Here is a 26,870-nt window from a genome sequence, read left to right as displayed (position 1 = left end):
TACAACAAAGCAGGTATTTTTAACCTTTAGGTAGGTTAAACTTAAAACTTCAGTATCCAAACACCAACATTATTGCCCTCTTACGAAATATTTCAGGTTTTTAACAGAGTGTTAAAATAGATACTTGTGAATTGATGCTAAAGGTCTTTTTATTTTCTTGATGTAAGAAAGAATCTAAGGATAAGGTTCTTAAGTATTTGAAGAAACAGATGAAGTATAGTAGATGAACATCATCTTGTCTTTTTGCAGAATGAAATCACTCATTGTTTCAGCCAAAAGTGCCATTAGAAACATGTATGTGTGTGTTAGGGGTGGATTAAGGATCCTGTTCTCACCGGTACTCAGGTTTCCAAGGATTTTTCAAGAATATAATTGTGCTTCAGTGCCATATGTGATTTCTAGGAAATTACTTTGGGTGAGATACTTAGCTAATTACACCCAAAAATTGAAGCTGCTTTTTGCAGCTATAATTCCATGTTAATTAACATAAACTTGGAAAGCAGGTTTTCTTACACTTCTGGATATGGTGACAAACCAGGAGCAGTAACCTTGATACTAAAAGGATTCTTCATTGTGCTTCCCTAACCAGATAGGCTAGAAGAAAAGCTTGTGGCAAGAAAGTAGGAGGTATTTTCCTTAATTTGGGTGGTGGATAAGAAGATTGAGAAACATTTATCAGTGGAGTAGCTAAAAAATAGGATAGATTCCTGGAATCATAATGGTTGTGTCTTATCTTTCTTATAGATGTGGTATTTGAGGAAACTTTTGAAACTTTGGGCTCTGTGTATTTAGAATGTTACAGTGCTCCTCATTAGTACAGAAAACTTTTTGTAAAAGGTTTTCAGATGATTTCTAATGAGTATGTTGGCAATGCTTTTTCTAGAGCTCTTTCCTGAATTTGTTGTTTTCCTTGTGTGTGGCTTTTCAAAGTCATCAAACAATTTTTGGGGGGGGGGGTGGTTATAATGGTACCTTATTTATCCTTTTGGCTTTTGTCACTCAAGCCAGTTATGCAATACTGTTTTGGAACGTAGGTGATTGGCAGTTGAATTGGGTGAATGGAACAGCCAAAATAGATTAAAATGCCATTCCAGAGACAGATGGTGTGGAATAGTCAATGTCTGAACATTCATTACGTCTACATAATGATTGTTTTTGTATTTGTATAGGATTTATAATAAATGCTGCCTTCTCATTCCTTCCCTTCCTATTCTTTTTTCCATCAGTGTAAACCAGAATACAAGGTACCTGGACTTTATGTTATTGACTCCATTGTACGACAATCTCGACATCAGTTTGGTCAAGAAAAGGATGTGTTTGCACCCAGATTTAGTAATAACATCATTAGCACTTTCCAGAATTTATATCGTTGCCCTGGGGATGACAAGGTATGCTGGCTTTTTTTTTTTTTTTAAGTCGGTATATTACCCTTTGCTCTTAATGAGACAAGTTTATCTTAACTATGATTTTATGTTACTCTTTCCTCCTAGTAATTCTGAATTTGCGTATTTAGTTATTATACTATCCACATTCTGAGATTCTTAGCATCTTAAACAAAAAATGGAGAGATGTAGTTGATTTGGTTATTTTTTTTAATTTATTGAAGCAATTGGTGATAAAGAAACTGGCTATAAATAAGCTTTTGCAATTAGACTGAAAGCTTATTTATTCTCACACACAACTAATTTCATGTTTTGATTATTTGAACTGATATTTACCTATTTAGTGTCTATGGAAAATGGATTTGCTAAGCAGTTAGCAGAAAATAACTGCATTTTATTTCATTTTTTAATTTTTTGAATTCTAACCTTTATTTCATTTTTTTTTTACAACATGCATTTATTGAACCCCTTCTGTATATTAGGCATTCTTTAAAGGAATTCATAGTCACACAGTAAATTTTTTTAAAATTAACATATAATGTTACAGGGTTACAGATCTGTGAATTATCGGTCTTAGACAATTCACAGCACTCACCATACCATATACCCTCACCAGTGGCCATCACCCAGCCATCCTAGGCTACCCTTAGTTTGTTTCTTGAGATTAAGAGTATTTTATGGTTTGTCTCCCTCCCGGGTCCCATCTTGTTTCATTTTTTCTTCCCTTCTCCCCATTGACCCCCATCCTGCCTCTCAAATTCCTCATATACAAGAGATCATAATTCTCTTTCTCTGATTGACTTATTTCACTTAGCATAATACCCTCTAGTTCATCCGTATTATTGCAAATGGCAAGATTTGGGGTTTTTGATGGCTGCATAGTATTCCTGTGTGTGTGTGTGTGCGCACGCACACACACACACATACACATATATACACACCATATCTTCTTTATCCATTCATCTGTTGATGGACATCTAGGTTCTTTCCATAGTTTGGCTATTGTGAACATTGCTGTTATAAACATTCGGGTGCATGTGCCCCATTGGATCACTATAGGGTAAATACCGAGTAATGCAATTGCTGGGTCATAGGGTAGCTCTATTTTCAAGTTTTTGAGGAACTTCCATACTGTTTACTAGAGTGGCTGCACCAGCTTGCATCCCACCTAACAATGTAGGAGGGTTTCCCTTTCTCTGTATCCTTGCCAACACTTGTCATTTCCTGACGGGTTAATTTTAGCCCTTCTGACTGGTGTGAGGTGGAATCTCACTCTGGTTTTGATTTGTGTTTCCCTGATGTCGAGCAATGTTGAGCACTTTTTCATGTGTCTGTTGGCCATCTGGATGTGTTCTTTGCAGAAATGTCTGTTCATGTCTTCTGCCCGTTTCTTGATTGGATTATTTGTTCTTTGGGTATTGAGTTTGTTAAGTTCTTTATCGATTTTGAATACTGGCCCTATATTTGATATGTCATTTGCAAATACCTTTTCCCATTCTATCAGTTGTCTGTCAGTTGGTTTTGTTTACAGTTTGCTTTGCTGTGCAAAAGCTTTTGCTCTTGATGAAGTCCCAATAGTTCATTTTTGCCCTTGCTTCCCTTGCCTTTGGTGACGTTTCTAGGAAGAAGTTGCTGTGGCTGAGGTCAAAGAGATTGCCGCCTGTGTTCTTCTCAAGGTTTTTGATAGATTCCTGTCTTGCATCATTTTGAGTCTGTATTTGTATGTGGTGTAAGGAAATGGTCCGGTTTCACTCTTCTGCATGTGGTTGTCCAGTTTTCCCAACACCATTTGTTGAAGAGACTTTTTTTTTTTTTCCATTGGACTTATTTCCTGCTTTGTCGAAGATTGGTTGACCATAGAGTTGAGGGTCCATTTCTGGGCTCTATTCTGATACGTTGATCTATGTGTCTGGTTTTCTGCCAATACCATACTGTCTTGGTGATTGTAACTTTGTAGTAGAGCTTGAAGTCTGGAACTGTGATGCCACCAACTTTGGCTTTCTCTTTCAACATTCCTCTGGCTATTTGAGGTCTTTTCTGGTTCCATATAAATTTTAGGATTATTTGTTCCATTTCTTTGAAAAAAGTTGATGGTATTTTGATAGGGATTGCATTAAATGTATAGATTGCTCTGGGTAACATAGACATTTTCACAATATTTTTTCTTCCAAGCCATGAGCATGGAACGTTTTTCCATTTCTTTGTGTCTTCCTCAATTTCTTTCATGAGTACTTTACAGTTTTCTGAGTACAGAGCCTTTGTCTCTTTGGTTAAGTTTATCCCTAGGTATCTTATGGTTTGAGGTGCAATTTTAAATGGGACTGACTCCTTAATTTCTCTGTCTTCTGTCTTGCTGTTGGTATACAGACATGTAACTGGTTTCTGTGCATTGATTTTATATCCTGACACTTTACTGAATTTCTGTAAGAGTTTTAGCAGTTTTGGAGTGGTCTTCTGGGTTTTCCACACAAAGTATCATATCACCTGCAAAGAGTGAGAGTTTGGCGTCTTCGTTGCCAATTCAGATGCCTTTTATTTCTTTTTGTTGTCTGATTGCTGAGGCTAGGACTTCTAGTACTATGTTGAATAGCAGTGGTGATAGTGGACATCCCTGACATTTTCCTGACCTTATGGGAAAAGCTTTCAGTTTTTCCCCATTGAGAATGATACTCGCTGTGGATTTTTCATAGATGGCTTTGTTGATATTGAGGTGTGTACCCTCTATCCCTGTATTTTGAATAGGTTTGGTCAAGAAAGGATGCTGTCCTTTGTCAAATGCTTTTTCAGCATCTGTTGAGAGTATCATATGGTTTTTGTTCTTTTATTAATGTATTGTATCACATTGATTGATTTGTGGATGTTGCTTCAACAGGAATAAATCCCACTTGGTCGTAGTGAATAGTCCTTTTAATGTACTGTTGGATCCATTTGACTAGCATTTTGGTGAGAATTTTTGCATCCATGTTCATCAGGGATACTGTTCTGTAATTTTTGATGGGGTCTTTTGTCTGGTTTTGGGGTCAAGGTAATGCTGGCCTCATAAAATAAGTTTGGAAGTTTTCCTTCCATTTTAATTTTTTTGGAACAGTTTCAGGAGAATAGGTATTAATTCTTCTTTAAAAATTCTTCTTGTAAGCCCATCTGGCCCTGGTGTCTTGTTTTTTGGGATATTTTTAATGACTTCTTCAATCTCCTTACTGGTTATGGGTCTGTTCATGTTTTTTATTTCTTCCTGGTTCAGTTTTGGTAGTTTGTATGTCTCTAGGAATGCATCCATTCCTTTCAGATTGTCAAATTTGCTGGTGTATAGTTGCTTGTAATATGTTCTTAAAATTGTTTGTATTTCTTTGGTTTTGGTTGTGATCTCTCCTCTTTCATTCATGATTCTATTAATTTAGGTCCTTTCTCTTTTCTTTTTGATAAGTCTGGCCAGGGGTTTATCAGTCTTATTAATTCTTTCAGAGAACCAGCTCCTAGTTTCGTTGATCTGTTCTACTATTCATTTTGTTTCTATTTCATTGATTTCTGCTCTGATACTTAACTATTTTCTTCTGCTGGGTTTAGGTTTTATTTGCTGTTCTTTCTCCAGCTCCTTTAGGTGTAGGGTTAGGTTATGTATTTGAGACCTTTCTTGTTTGTTGAGAAAGGCTTGTATTGCTATATACTTTCCTCTCAGGACCGTCTTTGCTGTATCCCAAAGATTTTGAACAGTTGTGTTCTCATTTTCGTTTGTTTCCATGAATATTTTAAATTCTTCTTTAATTTCCTGGTTGACCCATTCATTCTTTACTAGGATGTTTTTTAGCCTCTATGTATTTGAGTTCTTTCCAACTTTCCTCTTGTGATTGAGTTCTGGTTTTAAAGCATTTTGGTCTGAAAATATGCAGGGAATGATCCCAGTCTTTTGGTACCATTTGAGACCTGATTTGTGACCCAGGATGTGATCTGTTCTGGAGAATGTTTCATGTACACTAGAGAAGAATGTGTATTATGTTGGTTTGGGATGGAATATTCTGAATATATTTCTGATGTCCATCTGGTCTAATGTGTCATTTAAAGCCTTTGTTTCCTTGTTGATCTTTTCTTAAATGATCTGTCCATTTCAGTGAGGGGGGTGTTAAAATCCCCTACTATTATTGTATTATTGTTAATGTGTTTCTTTGATTTTTGTTATTAACTGGTTTATATAATTGGCTGCTGTTGTGTTAGGGGCATAGATATTTAAATTGTTAGAGCTTTTTTTTGGACAGACCTTTAAACTAGATACAGTGTCCTTCCTCATCTCTTATTATAGGCTTTCGCTTAAAATCCAGCCTCAGCTTTCTTTTGATGTCCATTAGCATGGTAAATTGTTTTCCACCTCCTCACTTTAAATCTGGAGGTGCCTTTGGGTCTAAAATGAGTTTCTGCATTTTAAAATTCTTTTATTGTGGTAGAGTTTTAGTAGTGCGGGTAACCACACTAGTAAGTCTTCTAGATCTGAATGAATAAATATTCTGTACCATGTAAACAGACTTTGGACCCTGAGAGAGAATTAAAAAGGGTTCTTTATATATGCTCAAAGGTTTTAGAAATTTACATATTTTGGGATACTGATTTGGAAATTTTGTTTACTTTTCTCATAGGATTGATTGCAATAATAAAGTTTTAAAACGTCATGTTAGGGGCCGCCTGGGTGGCTCAGTTGGCTGAACTGAAGCAGCTGCCTTCATTCAGTTCAGTTTTGATCCCCAGGTCCTGAGATCGAGCCCTGCATCAGGTTCCCTGCTCAGTGGAGAGCCTCTTTTCTCCCTCTACCTTTACCTACTACTCTGCCTACTTGTGCTTTCTCACTCTCATAAATAAATAAAATCTTTTTACAGAAAGTCATATTAGATAAGGACTTTGTCTTAAGTTTGTCATTTGTTTAAAACATGAAGTTAAAAATCACCTGACAGTATAGCTTTGGTGCTGAGGTAAATCCTGATCACCTCAGCAACTTACACACTCTGCAGGCAAACCTCTCCGTCGATCTCATTAGACCTCACATAGAAGCTGAAACCTAGTTGCTGTTCCTTTCTTCTACGAAATGTAGCTTTCATTTATCTTGTGTATTTATCAAAATGAACACTTTTCTTTCAAGTGTATTAAGATTAGCAAATCAGAATTACAGAAACATGATTTCAGGGGCAGGAAGTACTACAGTAGAAGTATTTTAATCTATCCTTCCCATCCACTGTTTGAATAGTCTCTGTGAAATGACTGTGCTGTTTTGCAAGCAAAAAATCAAAGTGTCATTTTTCTTTTTTCTTCTAGAGTAAAATAGTGAGAGTATTAAACTTATGGCAGAAGAATAATGTGTTTAAGAGTGAGATTATTCAGCCTCTTTTGGACATGGCAGCAGGGATTCCTCCCCCGGTTGTCACACCTGTTTTGGCCAGTACTACTGCTGCTATGAGCAACACCCCAGGTATGTTACCTTGATAGGAATTTGTTTTCTAAATATTCTCCCCCCCGCAGGTGATTATTCATTTATAAAGTAACAATTGGACAGTGTAGGAGAATTTATCTAGCATTAAGTAATGGAAAGGAAATATAATTTGAAGGAAAAATAAACAGAATTTATATTTGTGTATAATTCTTTAATAAAAATCAAAAAGCTGAATATTTGAAATCCTAGAAGCCTAAATATAGTGACCTTTAGGAAAATGGTATGTCACTTATGTTTTTTCCTGGTTTAGGCTGTCCATAAACTTGCATGTAAATCAAATTGTAGTATAGTAGGGGAACTTAATATTTATAAGGAACCCTGAAAAAAATTATCTAATGGAGCCAAGAATGCTTTAGTAATAATCTCAAAATCTTGTTTTTTAAAGTGTATTTAAATGACATTTTAGAATTTGTTACCATGGTTCAGGAATTAACATTTGGTATATATTTAGTTTTTGTTGTGTTTGTGTTTGTACACATGCATGTCCATTTTTAAAGAAAAATAGTTTTATATTATACATATTGTTTTCTAATATTTTGATTATATTTTTAACATTTCCTCATGTCCTTGAATTTTCTTCTGTAGTAAGATTTTTAAAGATTTCTAAGTATTGTAGGCTACTTTAAAGTAGTAGTTTAGTTAATGAGGACAAGTATGGACAGATCCTTTTGGTGTTTTGTTTTTTTTCCCCAATCTATCTAATTCTGTAATCAGACAATAAAATAAAAACATCTGAATTTATATATATTTTATGAAAGTGTCAAAGCAAATCTCTCTACCTTTCCAAGTCTTACTTTTATTTACTTACGTATTTATTTGGGTGGGTATGATGTCTTATTAAAAGGAACTCCTGTGACACCTGTTACTCCAGCCAATGTGGTCCAAGGTCTGCCGGATCCGTGGGTGTCTCAGATAACAAACACAGATACACTTGCAGCAGTAGCTCAGATCTTACAAAGTCCTCAAGGCCAACAGGTGAGCAGTTTTTTTTTGTTAAATCAACAGTGATTTAGAACTCATTATTTTCTTAATGTATTTTTTTATACTGTACCACCTTAAGGATATGTTATTTCTGTAAAAATGAGATCATACTATGGATACTACTTTGTAACTTGATTTTTCATTTAGTAAGGCATTGTTTTATGCACTTTTTTTAAAAAAAGATTTTATTTATTTCACAGAGAGAGACATCACAAGTAGGCAGGCAGAGAGAGCGGGGGAAGCAGGCTCCCTGCAGAGCAGGGAGCCCGACACAGGGCTTGACCCCAGGACCCTGGGATAATGACCTGAGCTGAAGGCAGAGGCTTAACCCACTGAGCCACCCAGGTGCCCCTTATGCACTGTTTTATAAAAACTTCATATCATACCAAAATACTGACTTAGTACATAATTTGTGTAAACATTATTAGGTGTTACTCCAGTAACAAGACAGGGATATCCTCTCTCCTAGGAAAGATGTCTTTCTATGTTAGGGGAGAAAAATATAAGAAAGTATAAAACTTTGTTTAGATGGTGAAACATGACTTAAAACAGGATTTGTTTTTAAAGTGACTGGGTTTGGGAAAAGGGGTCAGAATTAGAGAGGGTTGCCAAGAGAAGGTATTTTTGAGGAAGTGCCATTTGAAGTGAGACAAAATGAAACTCTCATGGTAGGGTTTGAGGATAGCCCATTCTTCGCATCTCCTTTCTTTACCTGTCCTTTAAAAACCAAATTAATTGTGATCTGTGCAATAAGACCCCTCTTCCCCCCTGAACTCTTTTCCCAAATATTCATGAGGTTTCAGCCACTTCCAGTTTTTGATTAAGTTTCACCTTAATAAAGCCTTCAAAAAGTGACTTAAAACTGCACATTCTTTCATTCCCCTATGCTCCTTTTTTCTATCACCTACTTTCTTTCTGTTACATTATACAACTTTTTTATTTATTCTCTATCTCTTCCCACCAGAATAGATGCTCTACAAGGATGAGAATTTTTTTCATTTGTTTTGTTTACTTCTGTGTCTCCAGAGTTTAAATTGTAACAAACATTTGGTACATTTTTGTAGAATGAGTGAATAGAGTGTGTGGAGGTATAAGTGTTGGATATGCAAAGCTCTTTCAGAGTTGAGATGTTTGGAAGGTTAGATGGCCTGTGCATGTAAGTTAATGAAGACAGAGTTGACATGGTAGACCTAAGTGTGGATCTGGTTTCAAAAGATGGAAATGATGGGCTGAAAAACAAGGAGTTCATATGCTAAGCAGTGGGGAACTTTTTCATATTGAAGTCATCCATCTGAACCGTACTTTAGTGGGTGGGAGAGGCAAGAAGCCTAGGGATAGGAAGTATTTTCGTTTTGGTAAGAATGATAAAAGGGAAGTAACAGGTATGTGAGAAATAGTAGGGTAGCAGACCCTCTTAAAATGACATGCTTCAGAAAAAAGGGACCATTCTAGAGTTTTAAACATGTAAAACCTAATTTAGTTATTGTCAGATTAGATCCAGTTTCTCCATTTTGGGGGTCAGTTGGGAAACTGAATTGGATATTAGATAAAATTATCAAATTATTAATCTTGTGATTAATGATATTTTGAAAATAATTCACAAAGCAAATGTTCTCATTTTAAATGATACTTATTAAAATAAATACTTTTGGCAGGAGAAGTGATTTTTCCAGAAGAAGTAGTGCAAAGAGAGTTAAGAAGACCTAGTAATTGATAGACTACTATTAAGTCAAGAGTAGAAGGAAAGTGGGATGCCACACTGGTTTGAACCTGACTGAAACAGTAACAGTGCTGTCTGGAAAAATGCTCATGTCAAAAGGAGTAGTTAAAATGTGTAAAGGAGAAAATATGGCATTAACCCTCTTCTCTCTTTCCCCCTCTGCCCCTTCTTCCTCTCCCTCCCTTTTTTCCTACTTTTCCTCCTCCCTCTCACCATCCTGTCTGTTCTGGAGCTTCTTCAGTGCAGTAACTAAGCTATCATATATTTTGGTATTATTTTCTTTGCTATCATATTAGTAGTTTGTAGTTACAGTTTATTTGGTAGCCAAATGACTCTAGTTTGTTTCTTAATGTAGCTCTTGTAGATGGGCATGAAATTACTTTCATCTGGGATGGCTTTTGTACCTTCTCCCACTGTAAGTTAATCTTCACCTAAACAGTACACATGTTTTATTACTATTGTAAATTGATCATTTTCAGATTCAAGTCAGATTGAGATCTTGATTAGGAAAGTATTAGTTACTTCTCAGATGTATATAGGGTTTACTTAACTGTGAATATCTTCAGGATCTTACTGTTGTTTCTGGTTTTTAAGAGGATGGATGAATAGAAGGAACAGGGATTTGATTTCAACTCTTACTGGCACTACTCACTTTTAATTTCCTTAGTTTCAGAATGCTCCAAGAGCCAAATTTCTTATTTGCCTTTCCTGCTTTCAGGAAATGTGTTATCTGATGGTAAATCTGAAAGCTAGCAAAAGCAATTGCTGTCAGTGCTTGTTTTTTGTTGTTGTTATTGTTGTTTTGTTTTGTTTTATTACAGAGATTAAGGAGTTAATTGAAGAAGCAATGAAAGCTTAGTGATGGGGCACCTGGGTGCCTCAGTCAGTTGAGCTTCCAGCCCTTGGTTTTGGCTCAGCTTGTGATCTCAGGGTCATGGGTTGAAGCCCTGTGTGGAACCCCCTTCAGGAGCGCTGCTTTGGGTTCCACGCTCAGCATGTGTTCTGCTTGGGATTCTCTCTCCTATTGGCCCACTCCCGGCTTGTGCCCGCACTCTAAATAAATAAATAAAATCTTTAAAAGAAAAGCTTAGTGAAAAAAATCAGTCTGTATGTAATGAATTCTTTGTCTGTCATTGTATGACCACTTTATTTGGCTTAAAGTTCTCTGGCTTTCCAGAAGCAAGACAGACTTCTTAAGGACTGTTAAAGGTGGCACACACAACAAAATATTTTTTAAAAAACTACCTTACTTTGAATTAGTATGTTTTCTCTTGATCTCCAAAGACTGTGTAACAGTGAATCTTTTTGACTAAAAGATTGGCATTTTTTTTTTTTTTTTTTTTAAGATTGGCATTCTTACAGATAAAACCCAGTATCTGTTTGTAATAATTTTCCTTTCTTCTCCTTCAGCTTCAGCAGTTAATACAGACTTTACAGCTACAGCAGCAGAAGCCTCAGCCTTCGATTCTGCAGGCCCTGGACGCTGGTCTTGTTGTGCAGTTGCAGGCTCTCACAGCACAGCTCACGGCTGCAGCTGCCGCAGCCAACACCCTGAACCCCTTGGAACAGGGAGTGGCTTTCAACAAGGTAGAAATTAAGTTACCAGATTTGTTCTCTAAGAAGTATTAAAGTCTATATGCAATCATTTGGATTCTAATTCTGTACATTGTATTTTATTATAGAACAATCACAGTATGCACTCTACTGTATAATATATATATTTTTTCAACTTTAAAACCACTGTGCTTTATAAATTAGGCCTAACTATAAAGGATAGTGGTTTTAAAGTTGAAAATCTTTCATGTATAATTTGTAGTAGGATTGCCTCAATGTTCTTATTAATTATGAGAACATTAAAATATCTTGGAAGTGTTACACATATTATTTTTGTTTCTGCTACTATATATTTTTAGGAAAATAAATAGCGATTTATTATACTACTTAGACATTTTTATCTGTTAGCTTAATTGAAAATTTAATAGCTAAACCATATGGGGTCACCTGGGTGACTCAGTTAAGCTAAACCACATAAAAACCTTTAAATTGATCCTTGGGAAGACAGTTGACCATCCTAAGAAGAGAAATGTACTAGGAATAGATCCACTGATTACAGACCTAGATGTTTTTTTAAATCAAGCTTTGTTACTATTGGCAAGCTATTTAATTATTTTAATCCCATCTTCTCTTCTGTAGAGCATTAGTATTTATCCTGTATTGTGATTTGTTATATAAGGCAGTGTACATCAAAGTACTTTAAAGATTGACTCAAATTCTTTATTATAATGTAGCATAAAATTATATAAAACATTTATGTATTAATGTGATAGAAGTAAAGTAATGGGATGACATTGACATTCAGAATAGCATTTGTTACTTATTTTTGTGTGAAGCCCCTTTTAATTTGTCTTTTTCTCCCTCCCCCCCATCCTCCCCCCCGCCGACTTAGAAGTTGATGGATAGGTTTGATTTTGGGGAAGATTCTGAGCATAGTGAAGAACCCAAAAAGGAGATTTCAGCCTCTCAACTGTAAGAATTGTTTTTTTTTTTTTCTTTACTTCCATAATTTTTTCCATTATTATTATAAACATTGGATGGGACATTGCTGTCTGAACTACCAAGTATACTTTGAATAAGTTGGGATAAAATTTCAGGCTGTTGAGTTCTAACATTACAGAAAGATGGTAGAGTTGCTGTCTTGTTGCCTCCCTATTTATTTTGGCTCCTTTCTCAGATCTTTGCAAATAATTGGGGTATATCAAATTTTTTTATAGGAGAATTGATAGATGTTGATATAGTTGTGATATTTTCTATATCTGTATTAGGCATTTTATTCAATTGTAAGAATATTTGAAATAATAGGAAAGAGGCTTGCTTCCAGTGTCGGTGTCCACTTCTAGGAATTCTTCCGAATTCTGGGAGTGAATCTTACTAATCAGAAGTAAGGATTGGGACTATAGGGATTTTGTTTTTTTCAAAGATGATGGATTGTACCTTTTTATTTAGATCAGCGATTTTCTTCTTTTCTCAAGCAATTCTGTGCAGCCTTAGGTTCTTGCAGGTTTGAGAAAGGACCAGTGGGGGAGAGGATGTTGGAGAGGGGGGGTGTGGCAGGAGGGAGGATGGAGGATGATCAGTGGAGGGAATGCCTCTGGGAATCTTGTTTCAAGCAGAGCCCATTCATTTTATATATTGGGATAATATGTCTTAAAATATATTTATATAATACAGAAAATACATATGTCCTTTTGATAAAGAGATTTTACTTGAAAAATTAAAATCTAACACTTTAGATTATGAATTACAAAGTTGGAGGAGAAATATTTGAGATTGTGTAGATTAGTGTCCAGAGCAACGTAAGAATCTCCTTTAATGGTTCTGATAGGATATTTTTATAATGTTTTAATGCCTTCTATGATGACAAGTTAAATAATCTTTGTTATTGAATCCTGTTTGATTTACTTTATACACACTGATCCATTTTGCATTCTGAAGCAAGGAAACAAATTTGCTCCATTATCTTTTGAGACCTAGCCTTTACAATATTTGAAGTTAGGTATCATTCTTCCCCTTAGGTTTATTTGCTCCAGATGAAGTACACTTTTTTTCAACTGTTTCAAGACTTCTCACCATCCTGATTGCCCCTTTTGGGATGCCCTCTTTTTTGTTCATGTCTTACCTTGTGGCACCCAGAATTCCAGGTGTATTCCAGGTGTGAATTTCCCAGAGTATAGTTAAATTATTATTTCCTCTTATCTAAGTACTGTTTCTGTTAACATACCTAATAATGTGAATGCTTTTCTAAAGAAAGCAGATTAGTTTTGTAAAGTTTATGGTCAATTACAATTGTTGATTTCACATGTACTGATTGATAGACCATTTCTCCCACTATCTTATAGTTAGAGAAGGAGTTAAAGTGACAATGTTTAGATACTTTTAACTGTTTTTATATGTTTCATTGAAATTTTCTTAAAGTACTCTAATGTAAAAAATACTAATTTATATGTATTTAATAGTGTGAGACCATTATAACAGATCTTCCATCAGAATATCTTTAACATGTTATCCACCTGTTGAGAGATTATTGGAGAGTATCTTTTTCTTTTAACATATTAATGTTCTGAGGTATTCTATTTTCTGTTAATATTTCAAAAGTAAACATTGTAGTAGAGTCTGTTTCATTTAATTGGCATGGGGGAGGTTAAAATCAGTTATTTTGTATTATCTTTACTGTTTTTTAAAATGTATTTCTACTTGTTTTTCCTTCTAGTTCTCATGTTTCAGAATCTGTGAACAATTCCATTTTTCATCAGATAGCTGAACAACTACAGCAGCAAAACCTTGAACATCTCAGACAGCAGCTCCTAGAACAGCAACAGCCTCAAAAGGTTTATAACTCCATCTTGTGGTCTTTAGAGTTATTGCTATCTACATTCTATAAAGTGGTGTTTCTCAAGCATGGTGATTTTCCTTCAGTTCTAGTACTAGGAAGGTCAGCCTTTTCAGAACATTTATAGTCTTTTCTGTTACCAGAATGTGTTCTGGATATATACATGTGCTTGGTACACTAGCAGTGGAGAACAGAAAACAGAGGTGGTGTTTTGGTATTACAACTTAAAACTCCATGTGCTTTTCTCCGCTCAGTTCCCTGTCAAGCAAGGTCATGATGATTTTGCTTTTCTTGAGAGTGATGATGGCAAAATAGATTACTCCTTTATTTATTTTTTTTTAAAGATTTTATTTTATTTGTTAGAGAGAGAGAGAGAGTGGGAGAACACAAGCAGGCAGAAAGGCAGCAGAGAGAGAAGCAGGCTCCCCACTGAGCAAGGAGCCCGATGTGGCACTCGATCCCAGGACCCTGGGATCATGACCTGAGCCGAAGGCAGCGGCTTAACCAACTGAGCCACTCAGGCGTCCCTAGATTACTCCTTTAATTAGGCTGCTGCTGTGTGCAGGCAGTTTAGGAGGCATGCATTACATTTAATGCTATGAGATAGCATTTTGACTTCCATTGTGCTGTAATGAAATTAAACATCCATCGCAAAACTGTATAGCTAATCAGATGTATAATTAGTCTTAAGACACACTGTTTGTCTTTTTTTATGTATAGTTTTTTTTTTTTAAATTTATTTATTTATTTGACAGAGAGAGAGAGAGAGAGAGAGATCACAAGTAGGCGGGGAAGCAGGCTTTCTCCTGAGCGGAGAGCCCGATGCGGGGCTTGATCCCAGGACCCTGAGATCATGACCTGAGCCGAAGGCAGAGGCTTAACCCACTGAGTCACCTAGGCACTCCAAGACACACTGTTATTTTATGTACAGCTAAGAATTTTTAATCACTTCAAAAGTACATCTTACAGAGTTAAAAGAACCTTAATAAATTACAGGGATGATAATGTGTGAAGAAGAATCATACTTTAGAATTGACAAAATCTGTCAGACTTCAAAGGCAGGGTTAATCCATTACAAAGCCTGTTTTTCCTCCATTTGAGAAATACTTGCATATATAAACTGTTTAGAATATGAGTGTTTTCAAATTCCGCCCAGTCTCACTTCTTCCTTATATCCAAAACTTAACTAAGTCATACTCCACACATTTTTTAAAGTATGAGCAGTGTGTTGTTAGGCAAATGATATATACACAGATGAACACAGGTGAACAAAAAAGCATCTGGCCTCAAATAATCTCTTCTCTAATGGAGCATGTACATCTGTATGAACACAGGGCAGAATTCTAGTTTCTGTAATAGAGGTACAGGTGAAGAACAGTGGAAGTAAAGGAGAGAGAAAAGTTATTTTAGTTTAAAGGGATAACAAACCTTGGACTCTGCTGGGGTCTGAACTTACCCTTTTAAACCAGATAGTAAGCATAAAATGATATTAATGGTATTTGCTAAGGTTGGAACATATACTTGTATTATGAGAATGGAATTCTGTATCTTGTTTTGAAGGAATAATTTTGATAGAAATGGTTGGAGTAGATACATCTACTACTACAGTATTTCATGTCAGGTAGATATATCTGCCTGAGAATTCAGGAACTTTAAAGGTAGAGCACAATGTAGAACATTTGGACGTTTTTAAAGAAAAACATAAATTGTAAATCAATGAAAAGAAACAAGTTGTCAGTCATGTAATTAAAAAACCTCAGAGCTGTTAGAGAGGCAGGGGGCAATTGTGATGGAAGAGGTTACCAAATGGCAGATTCATCCCATCTGTAAATGTGGCAATTTTAATTTTCTTAGTTCCAGTTTCCCTTCAGGAGTTGTAGTAGAAGCGGTAAAATCAAAGTAGTATTCTTAAAATTAACACCAAATTATTGAAGTGAAAATTCCTAGGAACTTGAGAGAACATTTTTCTTTTTGTTCTTTTTTGTTCTTTAAATTCAGTTAGTCAACACATAATACAGCATTAGTTTCATATGTAGAGCTCAGGAATTTGTCATTTACGCGTAACAGTCATTGCTCATTTCATCATGTGCCCTCCTTAATGCCTGTCACTCAGTTACCCCATCTCCTCACCCACCTCCCCTCCAGCAACCCTCATTCCCATATAATCCCATATATTCCCACAATATTCTCATGATTAGGAATCGCTCATGGTTTGTTTGCATCTCTCATTTCCTCCCATTCCATTTTTCAGGGTTATTCGGTCTTAAGAATCTCACCAACCAAAGAAAAACAGAGCTCTGGGCTTAGTTAATACATAATCTCAAAATTTTAAGAAAATAAGATCCTTTTGAAAGAATTAGATGTTGTTAAAAGCTTTTGTTATTTAAAAGTGAGTGTTGAAGAAAGGGAGTGGTGAAAGAAAAGCAACTTTTCTAATTAATCAGGTAGATGGTGTTCAAAACCTGTGACAGATTTCCAATTGGAAAGTAGTATATCAGCAGCATAACCATTAAATTTAATAAATTGTGTAATTGGCTCCACCAAACCAGTTGCTTTCATATGATGAAGATAAGGTGAAATAATGCAGAAAAATGAAGCATATTTGTTTACCAGTGAGCTCCTTATGGCCACCTAAAAGTTCTTAGGGTGTCTTAAAGAAAGGAGTGGGATTGCCAGCGGCACCCTAACTCATTGCAGCCCTGACCACACCTGCATGTGAGTTTTTACCTAATATCCCTAACAATAGAAAACCACTGAAAACGGAGCACTTAAAGGAGTGGCTAAATTATGAAGGGAGTAATAGTCCTGTTGGAAAGAGAATGATTGCCCTTGTCTGAAGTAAGTTCTAGTTCATGATATTGATAATTGTTTTATCAGGATATTCAAAAGATGTCAAGAAAGCTATAGCTCAAAATACTGATAATGAAAATGATAGGACTGATAAAAAGGGCTTTTGAAAGAATGTTAGGAATAGAAAGATTGTGGAAGATACAGCCACTTAATAATGAAGAGCTATCATATGTAACTTACTTTGATTCAGTATTTTTTTTATATAGGAGTTTATAATGGAAAGAGTAGAATTGAACATGATAAAACCTAAGATGGGTGATAATATTAGGAGCCTGGAGTTGCTTTAAGTGATTTGATATCTCAGCTCACATAAATCCCATTTCATGGTACTGCAATTGTAAGATTATAGCCTAGCATGCGTGAATTTCAGTAAGGCTTTCAACAGTGTTTCTTGTCACTTACACAGAAAAAAATGGAGGAACATGGGTCTATAACTGATCAAAACGTGACACTTTGTGAGTGTTAATCCAACTTTGAAAGAAGTCTCTGCTAGCTGCTGTTACCCTTCTATTTTTTCAGTATTTTATTCAGTATTCAGTGTTCTGTCTTCTATTTTTTCAGTATTGATGCTTTACAATGAGGACATCATTGAAGAAACTAGAAGTGTATCCCAGGATATATACTAAGGATGTATACCAGTGTTATCAGTAAAGCTATCATTTGCCACCTGGGTCCAATGGATCCTTTTAAAATAGATGTGAAGTCATCTCACAGATAGTTTACAGAAGTGAGACTAAAAGAGATAGGGGGAAATACTTGATGAGTAGTTTTAATTTACATAATTGAAATGTAGTCAACATTTTTGTGTCCATTAAATTCAAATGTCACACATTCTTTTAGCAAAATAGAACAATCCGGATTCTTGTTGCAAAATACTGCAAGATAAAGTCCTTCCTATTAACTGACTAAGTGGATGGAAAGACCCGGTTTTTGTCCCTAGAGACACATTTTTCTGCCATAAGTTTCGGAGTTTGAGAAATACATTTAGGTTATGATCATCTGAAAACTCATAGTTCACTTAGGTATTAAACTAATACCTAATCATTAGAATCTAGAATGCTGTTCTTTTTCGCATCATGTTCTACTATTTTGTTTACTAATTATGAAATATATTCCTCTTGTCAGTTTTCTTCTCCTTACCATTATGTACAGAAATGGAAAAATCTATTCAACTATGTTTCCAGGAAAGCACAAAGCAGACTACAAAGATAGTGTCTCCGGCCTTATTTTTACTTTCTTGAAATATACAGTATTTTTGGTAATGCAGTACAACTGGGTGATAATGATTTTATTTCACTATTGAATCACCCTTCTTGGCAATTACATTCCTTTTTCTTTTTTGTATTATTTTAGTCTTTCTTGAAATAATTGGGAATAATCGATGGATAATAACAGAATAACTCTTGGGATGATGAAATAGCAGAATGTTTCAATATTTAAGATGATAAGAACTCTAAAATCTCACAACATGTCTTAGATACAGCAAAGGGTCCAATGGACCTAATGCTAATTGCATGGTAATAGGATAATTTTTACTTGAATTTTTATTTTTATTTTAATAGTCATTATTTTCAGAGAGAGCCCATGCACGTGACTGCACAGAGGGAGCAGAGGGAGAGGGGGAGAAAGTCCTAAGCAGGCTTTGCACTTGTGCGGAGCCCAAAGTGGGGGCTTACCTCAAAACCCTGAGATCATGACGTAAGCAGAAATCAAGAGTTGGTTAGTTACTTAACTGACTGTGCCACCCTGGCATCTCTTAGTTGAATTTTGAAGTAAATTTTCTCTTTGTTCTTCAGAAGATCTCTAAGAAAGAATAAAGCTTTAAAAAAAAAAAAAAAAGTCGAAGGATAAAGGTTATGAAATTACAGTCTTTCCAAATGGGTAAAACTCAAATACTAAAATTAATTGCAGTGGATCTTGGTTGGTTATAACAAGAATTAATCATTAAATAGGAAAATAAGGGTAAAAAACAAGGGTGGGGGGAAATATGAAACTTAAGATAAATGGAGAAGCAAGAAAAATATGATGTGAAGAATATATGCATACTAACTTGAGGACCAGTTAGATTCCAGATGGAGCTGAAAATTCCCTTTCTGTGTTAAGAATTCTGTTGTTACTATACTTTTAAAGATGTAAGCCAGGATTTTGCTTAAAATGTGTTTGCTTTATTTGGTAAGAGTGGTTGCTTACTGATGTTTTGGCCAGTACTGTGGCATGTAATAGTTGTTTCACAGAAGTCTCTTCTACTTTAGCTTTTCATTTATTTCTAAACCTTGGTCATGTTACTTGTTCTTAGAGAACCTGTTCCTTTATAAAGTGAGAAACTTGGAACAGTTCTTTAAATGCTCTTTTTGGCTTTTAATTTTTATGCTTTTTCTTTCAGATAGATGTCATTAGAATAAGAATTTTAAAATCTTACTGAGATACATAACTAATGTGTACAACATTGTGATTTGATACATTTATATATTGCAGTAAGCTAACACTTCTCTCATGTCCTAAAATTGTCATTTTTTTGTGGTGGGAACAGTTAGCTCTAGTCTCTTAACAGCTTTGAAGTTTATAATATTGTCTGTAGTCACTGTGCTTTACAGATAAAGAAACTGAATTTCACAATTCAAGTAACTTGTTCACAATCACAGAGTTTGTAACGAGGGACTAGTATTTTTGAGTTACTCTTCTCTGTTAATTATTTTAGTATCTCCCAGCTTGTGTACTACCTGTAACTATTTTTATTAATCTTGAACACCTGCAAAGATGTTTTAGAAAAGTTTATGTGGGAAGACGTTTTCATAATTAGTTTTCTTATTTTTAGTTAACACCATAGTATATGCAGTTGCTAAATTGGATTCAGACTATTAAGTATAAGTAGTATGACTGTATTGAATTGCTATACATCTAGTCCCAGCAAAAAAAGGGGGGGGATTCAAATTTTAAGTATTCCTTTAATTAGTCTTCATTGCCTAACTCTTACTAGTTTCTGAAATATATTACATATTTCAGAGTACTTCCTAATACAGGTTGAGAAAGCCCAAATTGAGAACTGTTTTACTAGATCAGTTAATTTGATAATGATATTTGAGCTTTGTTTTGCCTCTACACATTAATGTATGACTTAGTTCTTTAATGTAAAGTACTTTCACATTAAAATATTAATAGCATTTTATAAAAATGCTAATTGCTGTTGAAATTCTAGATTCACTTAACTTTGTGCTATTACATATCTTTTATGATGTAATACCTTTATTCTTAGAAGTATAATGATTATATTTTCCACAATTAAAAATTTATTTGAAGAGCTACTTGATCTTAACCATTCTAATAGAGTCTTCTCCCTCTTCTATAGAGGTGTCCCATGCTCTTAAGTAAACTTGGATTTGTACAAAAGTGTGATTTTAGATTGATTATAGTTGATTTAATGTGGGATTTCTATCTGTGTTGGGCTCCTTTTTAAAACTTTTTTAAAAATTGTGATGTTTGCATGTTTAAATTCTGTTGTAATAATATGCATGGTTTCTTAATGTTTGTGTGTTTGTATACATTCTCAATAGGCAACCCCTCAGGATAGTCAGGAGGGAACATTTGGATCAGAGCATTCCGCCTCACCATCACAAGGGAGCAGTCAGCAGCATTTCCTTGAACCTGAGGCGAATTTGGATGATTCTATAGATATTCAGCAACAGGTAAAAAGTTCATGTTTTTCTAGGTCATAAATTCTAAATTATTTAGAGGAAAATATTATAAAATATGGTAAATGTTTTTATTTTATGTAAAATACTTTATGCAAAATAATGATAATGTCCTAAATTTTTCCTCACACTTAAGGTCTATACTGACCATGTTACTTAATACTAGGCATTAATGCTGCTATGGTGAATATTTTGTAAGGCAGAATTTTAAGTATATATTGCATCCCAGTAAGCCATTTTATTTGCTATTCTTTTGACTTTCAAGGATATGGATATTGATGAAGGGCAAGATGGAGTGGAAGAGGAGATCTTTGAACAAGAGGCAAAGAAAGTGGCTGTTCGCTCAAGATCAAGAACACATTCACGATCTCGTTCAAGGTTCTACAATAATATTTAAGAGTAGCTGTGTGTGAACTTTCAAAAGTGGGCTCTGTTTCTTTATATCAAGATTAAAGGAATGTTTTTCTTAAAGTGACATATTGTCCAGAAAGAAGTAATTCAGAATTTCAAAAACAGAAGAATTCTTTGTCCTCTTTTAATTGGGTATATCTGTGGCCATTATTTGAATATTATACATTATTTGTAGCCAATTAACCGTATCACAAGACTTGGATTTGGGATTATACCTGATTTTAGTTAATAATATTATGATTATATGCAGCTAAGGTTACTGTTGCCTCTGAAAACTGTTCAGTCAAGATATAGAGGAACGGTGTTAGAAATTCTATTGTATTTCATTTTATTTCATCTTATAATAATACCAAAAGTGATCATAAAAATAAAACTACAAGAATTTTTTGTATAAATATTAAGCATAGTATCAGATTATTATAAAGTATATCTTACGGTTTTCTTTGTTAACTTTTCAACATGGCTAAATCTCATTAATGTACATGTGTATTCAAATTTGAGTTGAGGTTTCCTTAACCTGGTAATTCTCATGTAGTTTATATATATTGTTTTTGCTACAAATTGTCTTAAAACTTTAAGTCCTTAGTCTTTAATATTAATATAACCTATTGTCTGCACGTGAATATCCCTGAAAATCTGAGCAGTATATGTTGGAAGAACGGCAGTGTCTTTAATGATTTATTAGTCATTTCTTCCTTGTTTCAAGAAGTTATTTGTATTTACCTCTTTTAAATGAGAGCCTGTGAGTTCTACTCTCTATAAACCCATCTCAGCTCAGTGAGTAATCTAGGCAAAGCAAATACAGTGTTAGAGCTAAAATCTTAATAGCTTCTTTGTCTTAACAAACCTCCTTATTAAGCATTTTGAAGCAGTACAATGATGTATGGTTGATAGGAAAAGAAGAAACTTTCAGTAACACCTGTATTTAAAGTTAAGCACTTTGAAATTTTAGAAGTTGAAAACTTACAGCAGAATTCTTTAGTGGCCTAATGCCCTGTTGGAAACATTTTCTGTTTCCTAATTTTAAGAGTATAGTGTCTTCATCACCTAAGGATCTTTAAATTTTCTTTAGTCTTTCATTCTTATTCTTGACTCTTTCTTGAAAAATGAGTTGGAGGACACTAAAGAAAAGAAAGTAAGGATTACTGGACAGAATCTTACTGGATTCTACTTACTGGATAGAATCTGATTCTCTTCTACCCCTTATCAGTACAAATCATTGCAAACAAACATCTATTACAGTATGGGCTTGAGCAATACATAGGTGTGAGAAAATGCATGTTTGATACTTCATTCATTCTACTTAAACATTTTTTAAGAGGTAGTTAAATATAAAACAACCTTTTGTGTGTGTGTGTGTGTCCCTCCCACGCCCTTACCTATAAGTGAGAAGTTTGACAGAAGAATAATACTGTTGTTAGAAGTAAAATAAGATTTTTTTTTTTATAGATCACCCAGAAAACGAAGGTCTCGGTCACGGTCTGGTTCTCGAAAACGTAAACACAGAAAGCGATCGCGCTCACGCTCTAGAGAAAGAAAGAGGAAGTCATCACGTTCCTACTCAAGTGAAAGGAGAGCGAGAGAAAGGGAGAAAGAACGGCAGAAGAAGGGATTGCCTCCAGTTCGCTCGAAAACTTTGAGTGGTAAGTGACACGGTTTTACAAAGCTTTGGTTTCAGTAGATGTTAAAATCATTAACTGCTAGAGTCAACTATTTTTAGACCTAGAAATTGAAAAGTAGTTTAGTAAATGAATGATTTTATCCTTGGTTTTTGTTAAGTGATAGAGGAGAAAAGAAAAAGGAAGAACAGGTTCTTATGAAACACTAAGATCATTGAGAGTTGATTTTTTTTTTAAAACACAAATTGGAACATATAGAACTTGACTCATAACATATAAAGTGGACTAGGCCTACTGTCTCTTACATAGACTCTGTGGTTTCTATTCAGAGTGTCATAGCCAAGTTTGACCACCAGGTCTGGGGAGTAATTATTGAAGGAAGCATATAGATTTTAAAGCTAATTGTAAATTACTGCATTGGCACCAAGAGAGAGATTCCCACTATACAAACTTTCCCTCCTTTATATGTTAATTGGTAATGTATAATTAGAACAAATTTGTTAATAGTGAGAGTTTGAAGGAGAGTTTACTCTGCAGGAATGTAAGTAGTACCAGATTATTTCTGAAGAATTTCTAGTGAATTTCTAGTGTGTTAGGATTTCTATGGTGAACAGACCTACTGCAGATGAGCAAAGTGCATAAAATGGGGCGAAATGTCATTCTTTGCCAAGAGCTGAACACTGATCAGGTTGTCTAATTTCTGAAAGTCTCCTAATAAACTCTTTCTGCTATGGAGATAGATAAATAATTGGTATAATTTATACTGCTGAATCATCCTGGATACCCAGGCTTATAATTAAAAGCAACATCCAGCCTCTTACTAAGTTCTGGCATTTTCAGCAAGCTGTGGCTATCTTTCCAGAATCTTACCTGATTGTGAGAGCCAGTGCTAATTTAATAATATTGATGTCCCTAAGTCTGAAAATTTGTTTATCTCCTTAGGGTGAGAGACCAAATTCAAACATTTTAGTGCTGTCTGATAAAGAAGTAACATCAAAGATCTGACCATAAAATCTATGCTGTGCCTCCCTTCTCATGATACCATTAGGACATACAGAATCACCCATTTTAGGATTTAAATGGAGTCTCTTCCATTTAGTTCCTCACTTACCATATTATAGCTGCCACCTTTTACATAGTTATCCACCATGGAGTTTATTTTCTGTTGCTGTGTTTTTTTTCATGAGTCAAACACCATAAAAAGAAAATTCAGAAAGCACATAAGAAAATACAGTGAAAGTATATCCCTCATTATTTGCCTCAAAACTCTCCTTACTCCAAAGCAATTTCATGTGGCCCCAGTGCATTTTAAACACAGAAGGTAGTATTTCCCTACATTGGTCCTTTGAACACAGAATCTTCATGAGTAGTGCAGTGGATATGGAACATCAACAAGCAGTAATAACCAGGAATCAGTGTCCGTCCATCGTCGTTGTCTTCGTTGTGGTGTGTGCACACACACACACACACACACACACACACACACATACACCCTGCCCACCAGCCATGGAATGGGGGAGATTCATTATTGCTTTCTGGGTTAAAAAAAAAAAAGTTCTCTGTGAGAAAAATTGTGGCGAGACTACCTTGAAACAGTAGGGGAAACATGGAACATATTTCAGGAAGATTAAAGCAGCTGTGATGTGGTAGAAAGAATAATGAAGTGGTGGGACCTATTGTGAAAGAGGTCTAAAAATTTGCTGAGGGTTTGTGGTAGGTTGAATAGTGGTCCTCAGGACCAAAGATGTTCATAGCCAAATTATTGGAACTTATAAATATGTTACATCACATGGTGTGATTAATCAGGATTTTGGTGTGGGAAGATTAACTTGGGTTATCCAGAACAGCTCAGTGTAATCCAGGGGTCCTTCCTTGTAAGAGAGAAACAAGAGGGTCAGAGGGAAAAGATGATGTGAAGATGGAAGAAAGATGAAGATAGGTAAATGCTCCACTGTTGGCTTTGACGATTGAAGTTGGGGTCATGAGCCAAGGAATGTAGGCAGTTTGCCAAGGAAACACATTCTCCCCTAAGAGTGTCCAGAAAGAATACAAGCTTGTTGATCCATTTTAGACCTCCACAACTCTAAGAGAATATGTTTTTTTGTTCTAAGCTACTAAGTTTGTGGTACTTTGTTACAGCAATAGAGTAAAACTAATATATTGCACCTTGAGACTTTGGTTGAATATTAAATTATATGTACATAGGGTGAGACTGTGTGAGGCAAAGAAGAAATAGGGTAAGAACATTACCAGAGAATCTGTTGGTTTAAAGATTTTTTTTTTTTAAAGATTTTATTTATTTATTTGGCAGACAGAGATCACAAGAAGGCAGAGAGGCAGGCAGAGAGAGAGAGGAGGAAGCAGGCTCCCTCCTGAGCAGAGAGCCCAATGTGGGGCTGGATCCCAGGACCCTGGAATCATGGCCCGAGGCAAAGGCAGAGGCTTTAACCCACTGAGCCACCCAGGCGCCCTGGTTGAATGATTCTTAAAACTAACACAGGTCTGGAAGACCTTTGAGTTAAAACCAGCTGGAGTAGAGAAACCTGGTTGAAAAACCTTCGTTCTGTAGAGATCTTGCAGTAGTGTGGGGTTAAATTAGCTCTAGAAAAAAACATGCTGGAGGCCTGCCCCATAATAGATAAAAGATCATCAAAAGGATGGAAATTGACATTGATGTAAATCTAGATTTACTAAACTCCGCAAATGTATCAGCTGTTGTTAATACTTTGCAAGTGTTTTTGGGAAAAGAAAATGTTCCTGGAGTCATGAACTGTACAGCTTAAAGTAGGCGACAGGTCTTCTGTGTAGGTCTGTTTGTTAAAGGGAAGTACTTCCTGCAGTTAAAATATCTTTTAAGTTTTTCATGAAAACAAGTTAAGGAGTTCAAATTTAGCCTTTTCCCCCATGTATCTCCATGCACATGATTTAAGAATAAGGTGCTGTTTTCACATTTAACTATTGATGAGGGAGAAACATTCACTTAATCATTCCATCACAAACAATTAAAGGTGCAGAGATAGGATTGTAGTGAAAAGTGTTTTTGTGACTTTGTTGCATATTAGAATTACATACAGAATTTTAAATTCCCAGTTTCCAACCTGTTGTACCCCATAGCCCTTCATCTTTTAGGGTGACACCCAGGTATCCATAGGTGATTAAAGTATGCAGCCAAGCTTGAGATCAGGTAACACACAGGAGGTTGAATTTGCAGTAGGTATAGATGAACATCTGAGATTTTAGTTCATTTTAAGTATAACAAATAAAAATGTCACCTAAGTGTTTTAAATATCCAGCTTAAATCTTATTTATTAGTGCTTATTCTTCAGCTGCTTGAAAGAAATAGCTGTGTCTGCATGATTTAGGTCATTTGTCTCTTTAATGTCTTGACAGTATGTAGTACTACTTTGTGGGTTGGTCAGGTGGATAAGAAGGCAACCCAGCAAGATTTAACCAATCTGTTTGAAGAGTTTGGACAAATTGAATCCATTAATGTAAGTATCACCTCTTATACGATAGTTTAAGGTTAATAATACACATATAGAGGATTATCAGTCAGAGAGTCACTTTGGTTCCTAATGAGCCCAGTAGAGTATCTGCCTTTAATAATGCACATCCTTATAAGGATTATTTGACTTTAATCATTTCTATGTTTATTTCTGCTCCTGTTATTCTCCGTAATTAATTTTTCTTTTTTAGTGGAATTCTAATGAAATGTTCTTAGGGGTGTTACAGCAGTATAGCTAGCACTTGGTTCCTAAAGGCATCTAGTGTTTGGGTTAGCAGAAACCCTATCTGTGACCTATTTTAATTACACCCCCCCTTTTTTCATAATGAAAATGAGGAAACTGAGTCCCAGAGAATTGTAATCACCTACACATGAGTACATAGATAGTAGTAGAGACACAATAGGACTTGGGGTCCCAGTCTTTACCAGTCCCCTTGCTCCTCTCGCCATCTCTCCCTCTCTCAAGAGGAAAGAGAAAAACAGTGACAAGAAAATCTTTGACTTTTGACTTTGAACTTGAGCGCAACTCTTTCACTCCTCAGCTTGATTTTTTTCAGCACTTTTGCTCCATCCAGTCTCTTTTGAGCATTTTGAGCATTCTTCCTGAAGGTCTCTTCCCTCTCCCACCCCCTAGGGCTAAAACTAAGTCATGGAATCTTTATACAAATCTGTTTCAGAAGCCTAATTCATTAACCCTATGATTTTATTCACTGTTGTTACTTTTCTGTCTGTTGGACTTTCAACATTTTTTACCAGGAAATTGGCTGCCTTTCCTTTCTAATCTTAGATCCTTACATGACCAGACTTGACTTTTCCTTATTAATAAGAGCATTCTTCACTGAATTGTTTGACCATT

The 26,870-nt window shown here is 35.3% G+C and overlaps 1 protein-coding gene across 10 annotated transcripts in view; it reads left to right on the top strand.

The window, feature by feature from the left end:
• Positions 1 to 26,870, top strand: part of SCAF8 (SR-related CTD associated factor 8) — a 189,686-nt gene that overhangs the window by 45,503 nt on the left and 117,313 nt on the right. For 9 of the 10 annotated variants that reach the window (XR_004284748.1, XR_004284749.1, XR_004284750.1 and 6 more), the window contains 10 exons: positions 1,227 to 1,388; positions 6,678 to 6,831; positions 7,697 to 7,827; positions 10,964 to 11,140; positions 12,000 to 12,079; positions 13,821 to 13,938; positions 20,342 to 20,473; positions 20,745 to 20,857; positions 22,340 to 22,533; positions 25,900 to 26,000. Coding sequence is in view for 7 of the 10 variants with exons in the window: in XM_032338646.1 (XP_032194537.1) it covers positions 1,227 to 1,388; positions 6,678 to 6,831; positions 7,697 to 7,827; positions 10,964 to 11,140; positions 12,000 to 12,079; positions 13,821 to 13,938; positions 20,342 to 20,473; positions 20,745 to 20,857; positions 22,340 to 22,533; positions 25,900 to 26,000 (1,362 nt within the window). In the remaining 3 variants the exon portion in view is untranslated. The remainder of the gene's footprint in view (positions 1 to 1,226; positions 1,389 to 6,677; positions 6,832 to 7,696; positions 7,828 to 10,963; positions 11,141 to 11,999; positions 12,080 to 13,820; positions 13,939 to 20,341; positions 20,474 to 20,744; positions 20,858 to 22,339; positions 22,534 to 25,899; positions 26,001 to 26,870) is intronic. The other variant, XM_032338649.1, reaches the window with a different exon arrangement.

Source organism: Mustela erminea, chromosome 4 (assembly GCF_009829155.1).
Source record: "Mustela erminea isolate mMusErm1 chromosome 4, mMusErm1.Pri, whole genome shotgun sequence".
Classification (NCBI taxonomy): domain Eukaryota; kingdom Metazoa; phylum Chordata; class Mammalia; order Carnivora; family Mustelidae; genus Mustela; species Mustela erminea.
The sequence above is the reverse complement of the archived record's forward strand: the minus strand, read 5'-3'. Positions and strand labels throughout refer to the sequence as shown.